General features: G+C 37.4%; 2 protein-coding genes across 2 annotated transcripts; both read left to right on the top strand.

Annotated features, from left to right (window-relative positions):
* Positions 1-326: 326 nt before the first annotated feature.
* On the top strand, positions 327-3,763 carry LOC18433570 (U-box domain-containing protein 16). Its single transcript, XM_006843654.4, has 2 exons — positions 327-468; positions 1,236-3,763. The coding sequence occupies exon 2, from the start codon at positions 1,294-1,296 to the stop codon at positions 3,394-3,396; it is 2,103 nt and encodes a 700-aa protein (XP_006843717.1). The 5' UTR covers positions 327-468; positions 1,236-1,293; the 3' UTR covers positions 3,397-3,763.
* A 10,678-nt stretch (positions 3,764-14,441) lies between these two features.
* On the top strand, positions 14,442-15,434 carry LOC148781107 (uncharacterized). Its single transcript, XM_088874723.1, has one exon. It carries the CDS (start codon positions 14,442-14,444, stop codon positions 15,432-15,434), a length of 993 nt encoding a protein of 330 aa, XP_088730849.1.
* The last annotated feature ends 203 nt before the right edge of the window (positions 15,435-15,637 follow it).

Raw genomic sequence — 15,637 nt, 5'->3', positions numbered from 1 at the left:
TAAGACAACCATTACGGTTTGATGGTAGTACCATAAGTTCGGTTCGGTCCGGCGGGAAAACTGAGTCCACGACCTTGGGAGTCCCTACTAGACTATTTAATCACCATAAATACATAATCGTATGTGGCCGTATAAATACGTCAGTAAGCAGTAATTAAACAATGGAGGCATTAATTTTGAGATACTAATTTGTTATGAAGAGACGTTTGGGTTAGGACAGGTAGTGTAACGGTGGCCATTTGCGCGTCAAAACCAAAAAAAATAATACGAGTAAAGGAAAGGATCCAAACCCAGCATAAATACCCTTGCTTTTTTGGCAGGAGCGTAGAAAGAAACGCTTCACGATAACAAGGCCAAGAAAGAAGAACGAGAAGATAGAGGAGGAGAAACTTTCATCGCAAAACAAAAAACCCTAATTTTGTTGCTGTCAGAGGTAGCCAAAGGCACCTTCTTCTTCCAGAGAACAAGGTACGATTTGGTCTGTGAACGTTGTGTTAGACTTCGTACTATGTGCTCTCTTTCTCATTTTGCTCTTTCTCTCTCTTACTTATCTTCTCTATCTCCTCTAAATCATTTTATTAGACTTCGTATTTCATCTCTTCTTTCAATCTCTCTCTCGATGAATTGGCCTTGAAATCCTGATTTTTAGCTGTAGTCTCTCTGAATCTCCGTCTCTCCCCTTTGCAGTGTTTCCATTAGAACGATTCTGTATTCTGATTTGAATTGGCTCTCATTCTGGAGTTTTCTCTGAGAATTTTTAATTCGTTATTTCATTAGAGTTCCGTTTAAGGCTATAGTTGGGAGAAAGTGATTTTTGGTCAAAGATTCAGGTTTTTCTTATTTCTTTTCAGGTAATGAATCACATTTTTAGCTCTGTGATCACAAAATCTCTTCCCTTTTATGGTTTTTCGTCAATTTTTTAGGTTAAAGAAAGTTGATCACAAATTCTGTGCCCTTTTATGGTTTTCATCGCTGTCTTGGGAAGAAAAAGAGATTTTAAGCTTTCTGATCACAAAATCTGTTCCTGGTTCTCTGATGTGATAATACCAAATTTTTGGACAAATTTCTCCTTTCTATTAATCTTATCTTTAATCAAATCAAAGGCGTTTTTGTTGTTACTCTCTTATATCTGAATTTCTCCTCTATAATCGAAATTGAAGGTGTTTTATTTTATGATCAGAATTCTTGGTTTTGTAAGCTTACATTTTGTGCCTTTTTTGTCATGGATTTCACAGGACTCAACCAAAAGCCTGTAAATAAGTAAACTCTAAGAAGTATCCTAGCTTAAGATCTATGGCTCTATCTCCATTATTATTCCAGACAAGGAAGAGAAGGCCATCTGTTGGATCCTTTATTACACCGTCAAATCTCTCTCAAACTGCCCTAGTTCAAGCGCTAATGCTTCTTGCTCAGGAGCTGTCCCTTTACAAGCCGCTGAAGCCATTGCAAAAGCGAAACTCATCAGCTATAATCAGAAAGGTGAAGCTCTTAACCGTTCTCTTTGAAACTCTCAAAGAAACACAGTCCCCTCTCCCAAAAACGGCGATCCTCTGTTTCCGAGAAATCTTCATTGTTTTGGAGAGGATCAAAGCTTTGCTCGATGACTGCAACAATGGAAGCAGGATCTGGCTCCTGATGCAAAACGAAGAGGTTTCTAACCAGTTTTATGAGCTCACTCTAGAGCTTGCTACGCTTCTTGATGTTCTTCCATTAAAGGAGCTCACTCTCTTAGAAGATGTAAAGGAGCAGGTGGAACTGGTCCATAAACAGTGTGGAAAATCAAAGCTTTTCATCGATCAGAGTGATAAAACCCTAAGAAGTGAGGTCTTATCGATTTTAGACGAGATCGGGCGAGAAATCATACCAGAGAGATCTAAATTGAAGCAAATCTTTGACAGATTGGAGATAACAGATGGACAAAGTTGCAGAAGAGAGATGGCTTTCTTAGAAGAGGAGGTCCAAGCACAGGGCCTAACAGACAAATCAACCGCTGTAATTAATAGCTTAGTGAGTCTGGTCCGATACTGTAAATGCGTATTGTTTGGTATTTCATCGCCTGAACCCGAAAATTTTCGACAAGAGAAGCCCTTAGAGAATGAGGAAGGCACATTGATCCCTGATGATTTTCGGTGCCCAATTTCACTTGATCTAATGCATGATCCGGTGATTGTGGCCAGCGGTCAGACCTACGAACGCAGTTCTATCAGCCGATGGATTGAGGACGGCCACCTCACTTGCCCTAAGAGTGGTCAGGTTCTTGCTCACACCAATTTGGTTCCAAACCATGCATTGCGTAGCTTGATCGCACAATGGTGTCGAGAACGTGGAGTACCATTTGAGAAATCAGAGAAGGGTGGTCGAAATGAGGCTGCGACGTGCACCAAAGCAGCTCTCGAGGCCACAAAAATGACTGCTTCCTTCTTGGTTTCTCAGCTTTCAGTTCCCGAAGTGGCAAGTCAAGCGGTTTACGAGCTTCGACTCCTGGCAAAATCGGGGTCTGATAATCGAGCTTGTATTGCAGAGGCTGGAGCAATTGAGAAATTGGTCCCTCTCATGCGCTCAACTGACGTGTTGACACAAGAGAATGCAGTGACTGCAATTTTGAATCTTTCGATTCTAGAAGACAACAAAGGAAGGATAATGGCCACTGAGGGTTGCCTTGCCGGGGTTGTGCACGTTTTGAGTTCGGGCCTCACGGCAGAGGCCCGAGAAAATGCTGCGGCTGCTTTGTTTAGCCTGTCAGCCACCCCAGAGCACAAACGCGCAGTTGCAGAGGAGCCAGGTGCACTGGCAGCTCTGGTCCGGCTCCTCTCCTCTGGTGGGTCCCGTGGGCGGCGTGATGCTGTATCAGCATTGTTTAATCTCGCGGTTCACAGAGAGAACCATGAAAAGGTCCTGAAGGCTGGCGTTGTCAATGCAATTATGAAGATGTTCAGTGAAGAGGGGCCTCTGTTGGAGGAAGGGCTTGTGGAGGATTCACTCGCCGTGGTAGCACTGCTCGTCAGGCGGTGTGGGAAGCAAGGAGCTATGGCATTTGTAAAGGGGTCTTCTTATTGCTCATCGTCGTTGATTGGGGTGTTGGTGGGGATTTTGGGCTGGGGGAGTGCGAGGTCCCGAGAGCAAGCGGTGGCAACATTGTTGGATGTGTGTCGTGGGGGAGGAGGGGAGGCAGTGAGGGAGGTTGCAGGGGCATCCGGGGCAGGGAGGATGTTGTATGAGCTGATGGCAGCTGGCACTCCTAGGGCGAGGAGGAAGGCAGCATCCCTTGGGAGGCTTTGTCATAGGTGGGAGGTCGGGAGGGTTGCCGCGGCCACTGAGAGTGTCAGTGTCGTAGGGGCTAGCGGCGGCCGGGTCAGCATTGTTGTGCCGACCGTGGCTCACCCATTGGAGAGGTAGTTGCCAACCGTGGCTCACCCAGAAAATCTGTTGTTGGGCTTTTGTTGTCTCTCGGCCATTTCTCCTGGAAGTTGGTTCTTTGGTTCTCTCTTTTCTCCCCTCCCTCATTTCACTGGAAAGTCTGTTCTTATAGCTTTTACTCTCTATTCATTCTTGCTGTAGATTGTGTTCTTGGACTCTCTCTCTCTCCTGTTAGCCTCTATTGTATATGAGGGGGTTACTGTTTTTGTTTTGTGGGTGATGAAAATGATTGGGGGTAGAGGTGTGGATTGAGTTGTGAGGAAAGATGTTATTGATTTGTTGTGGGGTAGATTCCAACTTAAAAATCTCCCTACGTTATACATCTAATTCTAACCCAAGTTATCTCTCTCTGTCTCTGATGTTTATCTCCTCCTTTGCTTGGTAGTTAGTAAATGGATTTTGTGTCTCTCTTCTGATTAGTAAATGGGGCTTTATTTGTTTGTCTCCTTTGAAATCATAAAACAGGGGACTCCACCGAACATTGAACGGTTCAGAGAAACGTGTTTTGTCATCGCTTATCTAGATTCTAACGGCAATTGAATCGGTGTTCGGCCAAGTCTTTTAAATTGGATTTAAATACTGACACGGTTTTATGTGTCCGGGGACACGGTTTCATGTGTATGCGCGGGAGGGGGGGGGAGAGAATAAATCACCTCTTAAAAATATATTTTTAAGATGGATTTTTGGATTTAATTTCACAGACCCGTAATCTCTAACATTGAATACAAATAAATAAATAAATTTTGAAAATAAAAATAATAATTTTATTAAAAAAATATTTGGACTATTATTTTGTTTTTAGATGTACTGTCTATTTGCATTCATCTTTAAGATAAATGCTTTATATATTTTGAGACCCATATATGGTAGAAATGTAATAAAAAATATATGTAATAGTTTAAAAATATAAATTATATTATAAAAACAAGGAAAAATTTGGGATTAGCTCACTAGCTCATATGAATATATAAGCCCAACGGTCCAAATTGAAGCTAGGCCGATTTGACGATTATCGATGTCTGATAGTGTTTGAATAATTTTTTTCTACAAATCTAAATCGTTTGAAATTTTAGACGTGTGTTTATCAAAAATAGGTGAATTGAAAAATATCAAAAAACTATTTTACATGAAATAAATTGATCAAAATACTTTCGAAAAGTTTCAGGGGGTATTTTGGTTATTTTTGTTTTTTCGAATAATTTTTTTTTTATATTTTTATTAAGTGTGCCTTGATGAGAAAAACACACACCTAAAATTTCAAGTGATTTGGATATGTAGAAAAAAAAATAAATTAAAATTTAAACCATGCCGAACATCCGTAATCGGTATATATTCAATCTGGATTGTTGAACTCATATGTTCATATGAGCTAATCCCAGTTTTCTTCTAAAAAAAATTGTCTAACCTTTTTAATCGGTTAATATTGGCCAGTCGGACCATCAATGTTAGTCAACTATTGAATCTAATGGGTGTTTATTAAACGCGATCTTTGTTTTAGAATGAACTAGCCAAGGCGACCAGGTTTGATTTGGTCTCGGTAACAATGGGTTGGGAGTTGAGTTATTAGCCAAACTCAGGATAAAGAAATGTGTTATTAGTGCATTCCGAATAAAAAATGAAGAATAACACCATTGCTCGTACAATGCGCCATCAAAATGACACAAATGGGGATTAGCAATGACTTATTTTATTTGTTATTGGCTGAGATGTGGGAACCATTGGGATCGCCCATTTTGGATATGGTATTTAGAGGGGCGAACTCTTTTTTTTTTTTTTTTTCGAAAAAAAAAAGTTAGTGAAGCATTTAAAATTAATTAAAAAAAAGGAAAATCATACAATGTGGAAAGTCAAAATCACTTTTGTCTTTTAGATTTCAAATCGGGTGGTTGTGAGCATGCTGACTAGAGTCAGTTTAGAAACATTTGTTGAATTTCGCCACGGGATTGACTACAATCGACTATTTACCTTTGATACAAGGTGGTCACGATTACTTACAACCATCTGATATGAAATTTGATAGCTTGGATGTGTCACAAAGTTTGAGATTATTTTTTTTGAAGTTTGAGTTGGGTTAATGGAATAATTGCAGCCACCCAATTTAACATTCAATGGTCAAGATTAATGTGTCACCTTGTACTAAAAGTAAATGGTTTCATTTTATACTTTCCCTTTTGCTATATACTCCAAGTCATTCAATTTGACATTTGATGAGTTAGGAATAATTGTGACTTCCTTGTAAAAAAAATAAATGGTCTCATAATATACAACCCTAAAAAAAAAAAACGAAAATAACAATCAAATTCTCTATGCAATAAATGTAAGATGCCCTATTAAGTATGATCAAATTTCAGTGTAGGCCTTTAGAAATCCTCAGCAACTACAATTAGAGGATCCATCACCCAATATGAAATAATAATCCTCATAGTTGAAGAAAGAGGACCAGGCCACCATTACATTTTCCCAAGAAACTTCACTAAAGTTGGGCACTTCTAAAAAATTAAGGAAGACTTCTATATAATCAACCTCTCAGCTACCCAAAAAAGACTACTATTTAATCTTAACTTGGGTTGAATAGTTCATGAAAGTCCCAAGTTGCAATTTGACCAAACAGACTATAGTTGACATTTTAGATGAACGGAAAGCATTCAAATGATTTATGCCACATCTTTGTGCAGTACAGTGTACAGAGCCAAAGTTCCATGTCCAGGTTCTGAGAAATGATCGCACTTGTAACCTAAAGTGTTCCCATTTTTGTAGTGGTGGAAAGTGGGGTTCCTCTAGTTTTATGTCATCATTTTTCTATCAAAATATCTGAGTATCTCTATTGCTGATCATAAAACAAAAATTCAGTGCTTTCTCTTTTGGTAAGAAACAGAGCTATTTGTTAGTTTGTGTTTTTTTTTTTAAGTTTTCTCATGGAAGGCACTTGGACAATTTTACCCTTTTGCTCCAATGAGGCCCTCTTTATTTTTACTAGAATTTGTCTACGAGAGCAAATATTAGGGAATCTTATACCAATATTCCTTGTAAGATATCTTGTATATTTTGCATTTTACCCTTATGTCACTTTTTTTTTATATTTTTTAAAATATCCGAACTATTAGTTCCGAAGGAGTCGTTGTAAGAAATCAAAGCGGTCAGAACTATTATTAGTTCCCAACAACTCATTGTAAGGACTTAAAGTTGTAACGCTCATTGCAAAGAAGCAAAGCAGTTGGAATTATTAGTGTCGGACTGTTTACAAGAAATCCAGTGAGTGTTAAGAATCAAAATAGTCTACAACTATTAATTCCGAACGGCTCACCAGTAGCATTTTTGGAACTATAATTCTAAATGGATAGTATTTTGGAGAAAAATAAAAAACAAGGGAGCATAAAATGTAAAAATATGGAAGATATTTTTAAATGTCACTGATCATAAAGAATTTAGAGTAAATTTTATGGAATATTATGGTAGATACATCATGGTATCTTTCCCACGGTGTTTTTTTTGGTTAATTCAGTGGGAAGGCCCCATTATCGGCAATCTTTAGATAAACTTTTCGAAAAGACAACCCAAAAAGACAATCCATTGACTCATATAGCTGGGATTCTCACTTATTATAACCCTAGTGCCCAGCAATTTCAGGTCACCAGCAATGAAAAGATAACTTTTTAGATACCAATATAAATGTTGGCACTTTGAGATGCTGATCATGTATAGTGGCACCCAAGATGATGCATATAACACAGTACATGCATGACAGCCATCCATATTCATATATTACTCTACTAATTATGTAATATGGATAAGAACGAGATAATTGTGTTTGATCACTTCAGAAATTTACACACTTCTTTTTAACCCCTCTTGTTGAAACAAAAATATCTCATGCTACTTAAATGTTTCATGCCGCCTTTGACTGACTCCAAATGATGTTAATTCTCCTGTCAAAGGATACTCTCTATTTACTCCCTAAGGTAAAACTCCATATAGGATTAACTTTAGGACCCCAAATTTTGAGGATTAACCTCTTCAACTCATAAATTAACCTCAATACAAAAGATACTAAATGCACCTATTATGCACTTGAAAAAAAATAATGTCGCAAGAATAGAAAATCCAATTATTAGAAAAGAATAACCCTAAGTGTTGGAAAACTCATCCTAAGTGTCGCAATAATTCTAAGTGTTGAAAAACTCAAATTTCAATTTTCTTTTTAAGAATAATCCTCGAATAATTCTTAGGTAATTCCCAAAAGGTTGAAAAAATCCTCCCAACTAGGTCTTTTGACCGAGGGAGTAAATGAGCACCATGCATCATGCTCTCGCTGGAGCATATTATAAGTGCTCGTCTAAATGACGTGCTTAAACGTGTTGTGTCCATGAAGCCATGTTTTTTTTTTTGGGGTGAGTTGGAGAGGTAGCCCCTTGGTAGGAATTGAGCCTAAAAACTAGCATTGCAAATCGTCAAGACCTAATCAATTAAGCTTGGGCTCTTGGAGTTGAAATTTTTGACACCTATATCCTTATTTGAAGCTGACATTATCTTTGCAACATAGATACATACACATATAATCTGTAAAAACTGTGTATTTCCTTGCACGTGTATATGAAGTGTGTCGGCAAATATGCATATAAGTGTGCATGAGTTTACTATATATATATATATATATATATATATATATATATATATATATATAGAAAAGGCTTCTATGAGCCAATGGGCTAAGAAAAAAAAATGAGCCCATGGTTCAAATTGAATCTGGGCTGATGTAACGATCACAGATGCTCAATAGTGTTTGAATTTTAATTTTTTTTTCCACAAATCCAAATCACTTGAAATTTTAGACGTGTGTTGATAAAAAATAGGTAAATATTCTAAAAAAAGTAAAAATATATTTTATATGAAAAAATAACTACAATACCCCTATAAATTTTCGGGGGCATTTTGATCATTTTTAATTTTACGGATTATTATTTTTATATATTTTTATTAGGTGCGGCTTGATGAGAAAAACATTCACCTAAAATTTTAAGTGATTTGAATTTATAGAAAAAAAAAATAAAATAAAATTCAAACACTCTTAACTATTAGATCGGCTCAGATTCAATCTGAAACATTGGGCTCATTTTTTCTTGTGAGAAACTTTTTCCTATTTTAAAACCCAACTACTAAAAACCAATACGTATATATATATATATATATATATATATATATATATATATATATATATATGGGTGAGCCCATTAGCTCACATAATATATATATATATACACTGCATACATATAAATGCAGTAATGACTACATTTACATACAACTTTATACCCATTAGTAAATATAATTAAGAGAGATTATATGTTTATTATTTATAGGAACTTATGGCCTCACTTAAAATAACTAACTTTAATTAATTGAGAAAAAATAGTGATGATGATGTACTTATTGCTTGACCAAGAGAGAAAAGCTTAGCGAATATGTTTTACCTAAATCGTAGCGAGTCCACTAAGCAATGCAATGATGTGGTGCGCACAATGATAAATTAGTTGTTTTTTGGTGCGCACACAAAAAAAAATCATTCACAAGTTTGATAAGCATTAATAAAAAGGGAAGCTTAGGGTTAAGTGCCAAACATGATGATGTTTGATGAATGGTGTTGGCGCATGTGCACATGATGCAGACGTGCTTCTCATTTTCGCATAATCTCATAATAAAAAAAAAAAAAAAGAAAAGAAAAGAAAAGAAAAGAAAAGAAAAACAATGGCCATTGGATATGTTTCTTTATCACCTTTAGAGCTGAGATCTGAAGGTAGATTTAGGAATCAGACTTGGGCTTCCGTGGCTAGCAACTAATGTTCGCAATGCTATATCTCAAATTCGATTCCAACCCTAAACTATCAAAAAAAAAAAAAAGAAAAAAAAAGAAAAAGAAGAAGAAGTAGAAGGAAAGAAAAGAAAAAAAAAAGAAAAAAAAAAGAAAGAAAGAAGGTTAAAGGAAGATGCCCTTGCCCATAAAATTAAAAAAAAAGGGGAATATCATATTGACCTCCCTTTTTCAATTAATGGAATCCCCTCCCCCTTTGTTTCAAGGGACATTAAAAAAACCCTATGAATTTTAAGTATCATTATGCCCTCTCTCCTAGTTAGTGTTATAAATTCGTTTCGGAGTCTTTTTTGGTTTGGTTGGAAAAATAAAACAATTAAGTTTTTCAGCCAATTCGGAAAAAAACTTCAGATTTTTTAAATTTAATATTAATAAAATATATATGTATTTTTAAATTAATAAAAACAAAGAAATCAATAAAAAAAAGATAATTCTGTGCTTTGTTCAAAGGGGCCGGAGCTTCAGGTTGAGTCACACTGAAGCGGACCGAACCACATAATTGCCTTTTTAAAAGACAATTTTGTTCTTGGCCGAAGAGGCCGAATCAAACCGAAGGGGGCCGGAGCGGCTTGAAGCAAATGCACTTGAGCTTCTAGCCGAAAAATCTGTCAACCGAAGCGAAACGAATTTGAAAACATTAAACATAATTCCTACTCTCTTCGATTTATTTCATCTCTGAAAATACCACAAACAAATTCTCTTATTCTTTTAAGGCCATTTTTCTATTTCTATCCCTTCCCTCTCTCTCTCTCTCTCCCAATTCGCACTCTCTAATGCTCTCTCTCATTCTCTTTCTCTCTCTCCATTATCAATCTCGCCAGTCCTACTTCTTCCTCTCTCTCATGCCCCTACCTAACACGTGAAAAAGATAAGGTTTGTTTATGGCATTTTTGAGGGATAAAATAAATTAGAGGGTAGGAATGGGGACATGGGGTAGGGTGATGCTTCTGAAGGGTTTGTAAGGCTACTTGATACAATTCAAAAGGGAGATGGTACCCTGAAATTAATTCAAAATTGGTCTTTTTTTTGGGTAATTGAATGAGGAAGACAGACCCTACCTGTTTTCTTCATATGGATTAAGAGTTAGTTTTTTGAAGGTATTAATGGAATGGTGTTAGTCATCTTCTAAAGATTTATGTAGAGGTAGAGTTTCGATCTAAAATTTCACAAGAATATAATCTGATCACCATTATTATAAATTTATAAAATAGAATTTAAATTTTAGATTATTATTGTAAATGAATTAAAATGAAGTGAAAAAAGTCACAAAGAAAGTCTAAAATCATCTTTTTTTTTAAATTATTTTTACCAGAATAAAAAATGTTGTGGTCACGAAATCCACTTATTAAATTTTAAATCCAAAATCCATCTTCTCCATATCCAAGATGTTTTGGAATGAGATTGAACATGAATACGGTTCGTCAGCTGACACATCAAAATGTGTCTTTAAAAACAATTTATGAAAAAAAACGATGGGTATTCGGTGCATCAAAATGAAATATCATTCCTTTAAAACTTGTCTACTTGAAAAATCCGACTTTGAGATGGATTTTGGACCGTAAAATTTTACAACTCATAATCTCGATTAGGATGATCGAATCGAAAAAATAAATAAATAAAAAATTTTGATCCTTAAACATGTATTATTCTAAACTCTGTTTTTTGGATCATTCATAAATCACAACCATTTGTTTTAATTCTTGGCAGATGATCATTTTTGCACTAGTTCTTCTAATTGCAATCATAGCTTTAAGCAGGAATACATCAAGACGCACTCCAGGTGGGTTGAAGATTATCTTCTTCTTCTTTTTTTTGGTTTTTTTGACAAGAGCACCTAACTTTTATTACTAAGATGGTGGGTTGAGGATTCTTAATCAATCTCTAAAAATGGAGACCGCAGGGAATGTGTTGGGTGGTTTGGTCATCTTGATCCTGAAAACTTGGGCTTAAGCCACAAAATGTGGCTCAAAAGCTTGTGCCAGGGCGGCCGGGTTGGGTCAGAGCCACCACAAGGCTAGCTCAATCCCATCTCTCTCTCTCTCGCTCTCTCTCAATCTATTTGGCCCGGTTAGGCCCGGACAAGGGCAGGGCCCTTTTGCCCCAGTTTGCATCGGGCCAGCTTTGCCCCAGTTTGCATCGGGCCAGCTTTGCCCAAAAAAAGGCCAGGGCCCCTTTGGCCAAGTCCACATATGGCCAGATCCAAGCTGGCACAATAAGCCGAGCTCGGGCTAGGGCTGGACTGGCCTTCGTTGCTATCCCTACATGAGCCATTTACGTTAATGTCTTCTTAAATTGCGGTCATTATGAAAATCCCCCCAAATTTCTGTATTATTTTTCCTTATTTTATTTTTTCCCAAATGTTAAAGGTCCGAAGTGACAATGATTTCATAACGAAATGCTGAACAATTTTTTTTCTCAAACTTGGGACCTCCATGGTTTGATGTTAAGTGTTTGTACCGAATTCGGACCTACAAGATTGAAAGCCCAAGTTTTTGTTTTTATGAACTTCATAACATAAAGGTAAGTTAAGCTTTTTTTATTGTGACGACAAACTTTCATGGTCCACTTTCTCAATCTTTTCTTTTTTAATCAAGTGGCTTTGGAACTGTCTTCTCACTTTGGTCCTTATGGTCTAAAGTGTTTGGGAGAAAGAATAATAAAAAGAAAAAATGAGATATGAATCAAAACAATTAAAATTTGAGAAAGTTTTGTAATAACGTTACTTTTGAGAGGACTCGATTGTAAATTTCTCAGTTCTTATACCCCACCCCATACCTTTATATAACGCCATTAGCGTCATTGTCTAATACTCCAATAAGACAGTATCTATCATAACGGTTGTTTTCTAAACACGTTTGATCCTCCAAAACCAGTAGTCTTTTGCCGCATGAAATTCCATTGCTTATCTGTCCACATGGTTTTTACTTCACAAATCCTTATTAAACTACAATATATCAATTTTTTTTTTTTTAAAAAGCTTTAATATGATATCTTAGGCTCCATTCCCATCTTCGATAGAGGGGGACACTTTGAAAGGTGGCGATAAAGGCAAATCTATTGTATCAGAGAAAATTGTTAAGAACTGTGAAGATTGGTAGCAAGTTCTTGCTCGGAAAGGTAAGAGACCTTCTGACGGTGGTTCTACCAGAGCTCCACTTTCCGGCAATGAAGCTTAGAAACGGCAGCACCGAAATTCAAGGAGGAACGTAAATCAGTTACATTTCAAGAAATTTCAAAATTTGAAAATCACTCAGAGGTGGATTCCTGTGGGATGGTTTCCTGATCATATGCCCACGTATTCTAAAAAGTCGATTTCTAAAGAAGTTGATGGCTCGGTGAGACTTTGTGTTCACTCATATTCTCATGTTTTTGGTAAGCAGTTGACTGTGAGCAATCGGCATTCTATTCCCTCCGTTGACTCGTTCACTTCTCTTAAGGTCAACTTTGCCACAAATAGACCCCTGATAGAAGGCAGTGGGGAGATTTTATCAGATACGCATGTTCAGCCTCTTGGGAATGATATGGCTTTGGAAAGTGACACCTTGGCCTGCCATGCTTTGGTCCTGTCCCATCAAACCCTTTCTTTTAAATTGTCGAAGGGAGTAGAGCTGCCATCATCGTATAGTTTTCTGTAGTGGTAAAAATTTGTGTTTTTTTAGTTCTAAACTCTCTTATTGGTTTATGGTGGTTTTTGCCTATGTGAAAATGTATCGCCTGCTTTATCGTGTGGCAGCTCTGTAGGGTCAAGGAGGTTGATCCAAGACAAGGTTTGATCCGCTCTGTATTGACCCTTTAGCTTTGGTTGTTCTTGACCCCATGGAGGAAGATGTGGCTCATGAGGGTCAGGGTTTGAGGATGTTGTTGACGAGGTTGCAGGCTTGGGGGATGAAGTGATCGACAATATTGTAGACGAATAGAACCTCGATGATATAGAGGATGACGGTGCTATGGTTTATAATTTTGCTCTGGTAGAAACAAATGATGCTTTCCCTTTGTATATTCTTTCTCAGCCAAAGCAGATGCCTGTATTGTTGACACAAAATACTTATCCCTCAACAGATGTGACTGGTGAAGAGGCTGACCAAACGAACATGGATGTGGCCGATGAAGATCTGACCAAACGAAGGTGGGGGTCATGATGGATGATATCGGTATGGATTCTGAGGTTTTTTTGGGGCGATCTTAGATGAAATCATGGCAAAGAAGAAGGCTAGAATGGCAGAGAAGCAATCTGTTACTGCTGAACCTGATGCTTCTTTTCTTAAGATCCCAAGGAAGAAGATGGAGAAGCTAAAAAAGGCGGTGGTTTTCGGTTCGAGGTCCTCTGCTCGTCTGCAGTCTAGAGATATTATCAAAAGCACCCAAGGCCTAAGAAGGTTTCATTGTCCGAGATATAGGTGGTGGACTTGAGTAGTGACCTGAGCAGTGCCTTTGATGTCTCCGACTCTGCAGCTCTGGAAGATGATCCAATGTTGGAAGAAGTTTATTTCAGACTTTGTGTTAATGGTTCAGGTTCAACATCTAAATCTTATGTTTAAATGATTATAATGTTGAGGGATGTAAGGGGTCTGGGTGACCTTAGACGGATGAGTGATGTCTTGTTTTTAGTTTCTAAATTCAGACTTGATATTTTGATATTGCAGGAGACCAAATTGCCCGCCACGACAATTTTTGGGTGTGGGAAATTTGGGGTTCAGGGGCTGTTAACGTTTTGGGTATAGATTTAGTAAGTGCTTCAGGGGGCTTGTGGGTTTTGTGGGACCCTTTGGTTTTGTAAAGGTTTATATTAGTTGTCAGGGATAGGTCTTTGTTAGTTGGTTTTATTGGACCTTTATCGGGGTTCTCTTGGGGTTTGTTGAATATCTATAGTTCAAATTTACTTGTCCTTAAAGAAGGCTATATAAATGATATTTTTATATTTTGAGTGATTTTCCTTTTCCTTTTTGCTTGGGGGAAGACTTTAACCTTATTCATTGGCTGGATGAGTCTTCTTTATTGTCCCCCCCCCCCCGTAAACTCTTAACATGAGACTGTTTAATGGTTTAATTGAAAGGCATTCGTTGCTAGATCTACCAATTTCATGAAAGACCTTTACTTGGTTAAATAATAGTACAGTCCATCTTACTATGCCCAAATTGGAACGGTTTCTAGTGTCTCAAGAATGGTAAGAAGTTCCCCTTTGGCTTCTATTTGTGCTCTTGTTAGACTCTCCTCAGATCATACACTGTTGTTGTTGGTTTCTAAAGTTGTTACTAGTGGTCCTAAACCTTGTCGTCTTGAAATTGGTTGGTTGGAAAGGAAAGAGGTTGTAGACCTCATTCGTCACTCTTGGGAAAATACCATTTATGTGGGATCAGTAGACTTTCAATTGCATAAAAAGCTCTTAGAGATTAAGAAAAAACTGACCGATTGGAAGAAGGAGAATAGATACATTGTAAAAATCAAAATTGAAGGGGTTCTACTAGATATAAAAATGATGGATCTTAATATTCAGCATGAGGGTGCCTTGACAGAAGAGATGAGAGTGGATAGAAACTCTGAACTTAAGTATCTTTTTGACTTAAGAAGATTGAAAGAAATTTATTGGAAGCAACGGCCTAGGACGAAGTGGCTGAAAGAGGGAGACCGTATTACCAAGTTCTTCCGTGCTATGACCAATGCTCGAAAGAGACAAAATGATATCTCGGGCATCACCAACCTGGGTGCTAGCCCTGATGATAGTCTAGCGGTGGAAAGAGCAATAGTTGCCCATTTCAAGAAGGCTTTTACCTCTAATGTGTCTTTTACCCCGATGTTAAGCATGGTATCGTTCAAATACCTTACACCTGAACATGTTACTAAGCTTGAGGCTGAGGTAAAGGTGGAGGAACTAAAAAGAGCTGTTTTTGGTTTACTAAGTCATAAGGTACCACGTCCTGATAGTTTTCCTTCCCTTCGAAAGGCTTTTTCTAAAGATCAAACATTCCCTTGGTGTTGGCTGACTGCAACAACGGAAGGATGGAGAATATCAGAGGTGGATGTTATGATACAACTTCACGATTTGATGTCTTTGGGGCTGGCGAGAATTAGGCCGAGGATTGTGTGGTGTCCACCTCCGCCTGATATATTAAAGTTAAATTTTGATGGGAGCTCACAACATAGGAGTTGTTCGTGATTCAAATGGAGTTGTCATTCTCTCTTTTACAGGTCTAATTGGGGAAGCTACTGCTAATTTTGTTCAAATGGCTACTCTTTTAAAAGGTTTAAAACTTATTCATTCTAATTTTTGGAGCTGACTTTGTATTGTTGAGGGGGATTCACAGAACGCCATTAAATCGTTTAAAAAGGAGATAAGAGTTCCTTGGGAACTCAAATCTC

Source organism: Amborella trichopoda, chromosome 8, assembly GCF_054954075.1.
Source record: "Amborella trichopoda isolate Santa Cruz 75 chromosome 8, AtrichopodaSantaCruz75HAP2 v2.0, whole genome shotgun sequence".
Classification (NCBI taxonomy): Eukaryota; Viridiplantae; Streptophyta; class Magnoliopsida; order Amborellales; family Amborellaceae; genus Amborella; species Amborella trichopoda.
Note: the sequence above shows the minus strand (reverse complement) of the source record. Positions and strands in the feature narration are given on the sequence as shown.

Coding starts and splice junctions, on each gene's coding strand:
- LOC18433570 (XM_006843654.4), top strand. CDS start 1,294: ATGGCTCTATCTCCATTATTATTCCAGACAAGGAAGAGAAGGCCATCT.
- LOC148781107 (XM_088874723.1), top strand. CDS start 14,442: ATGGTAAGAAGTTCCCCTTTGGCTTCTATTTGTGCTCTTGTTAGACTC.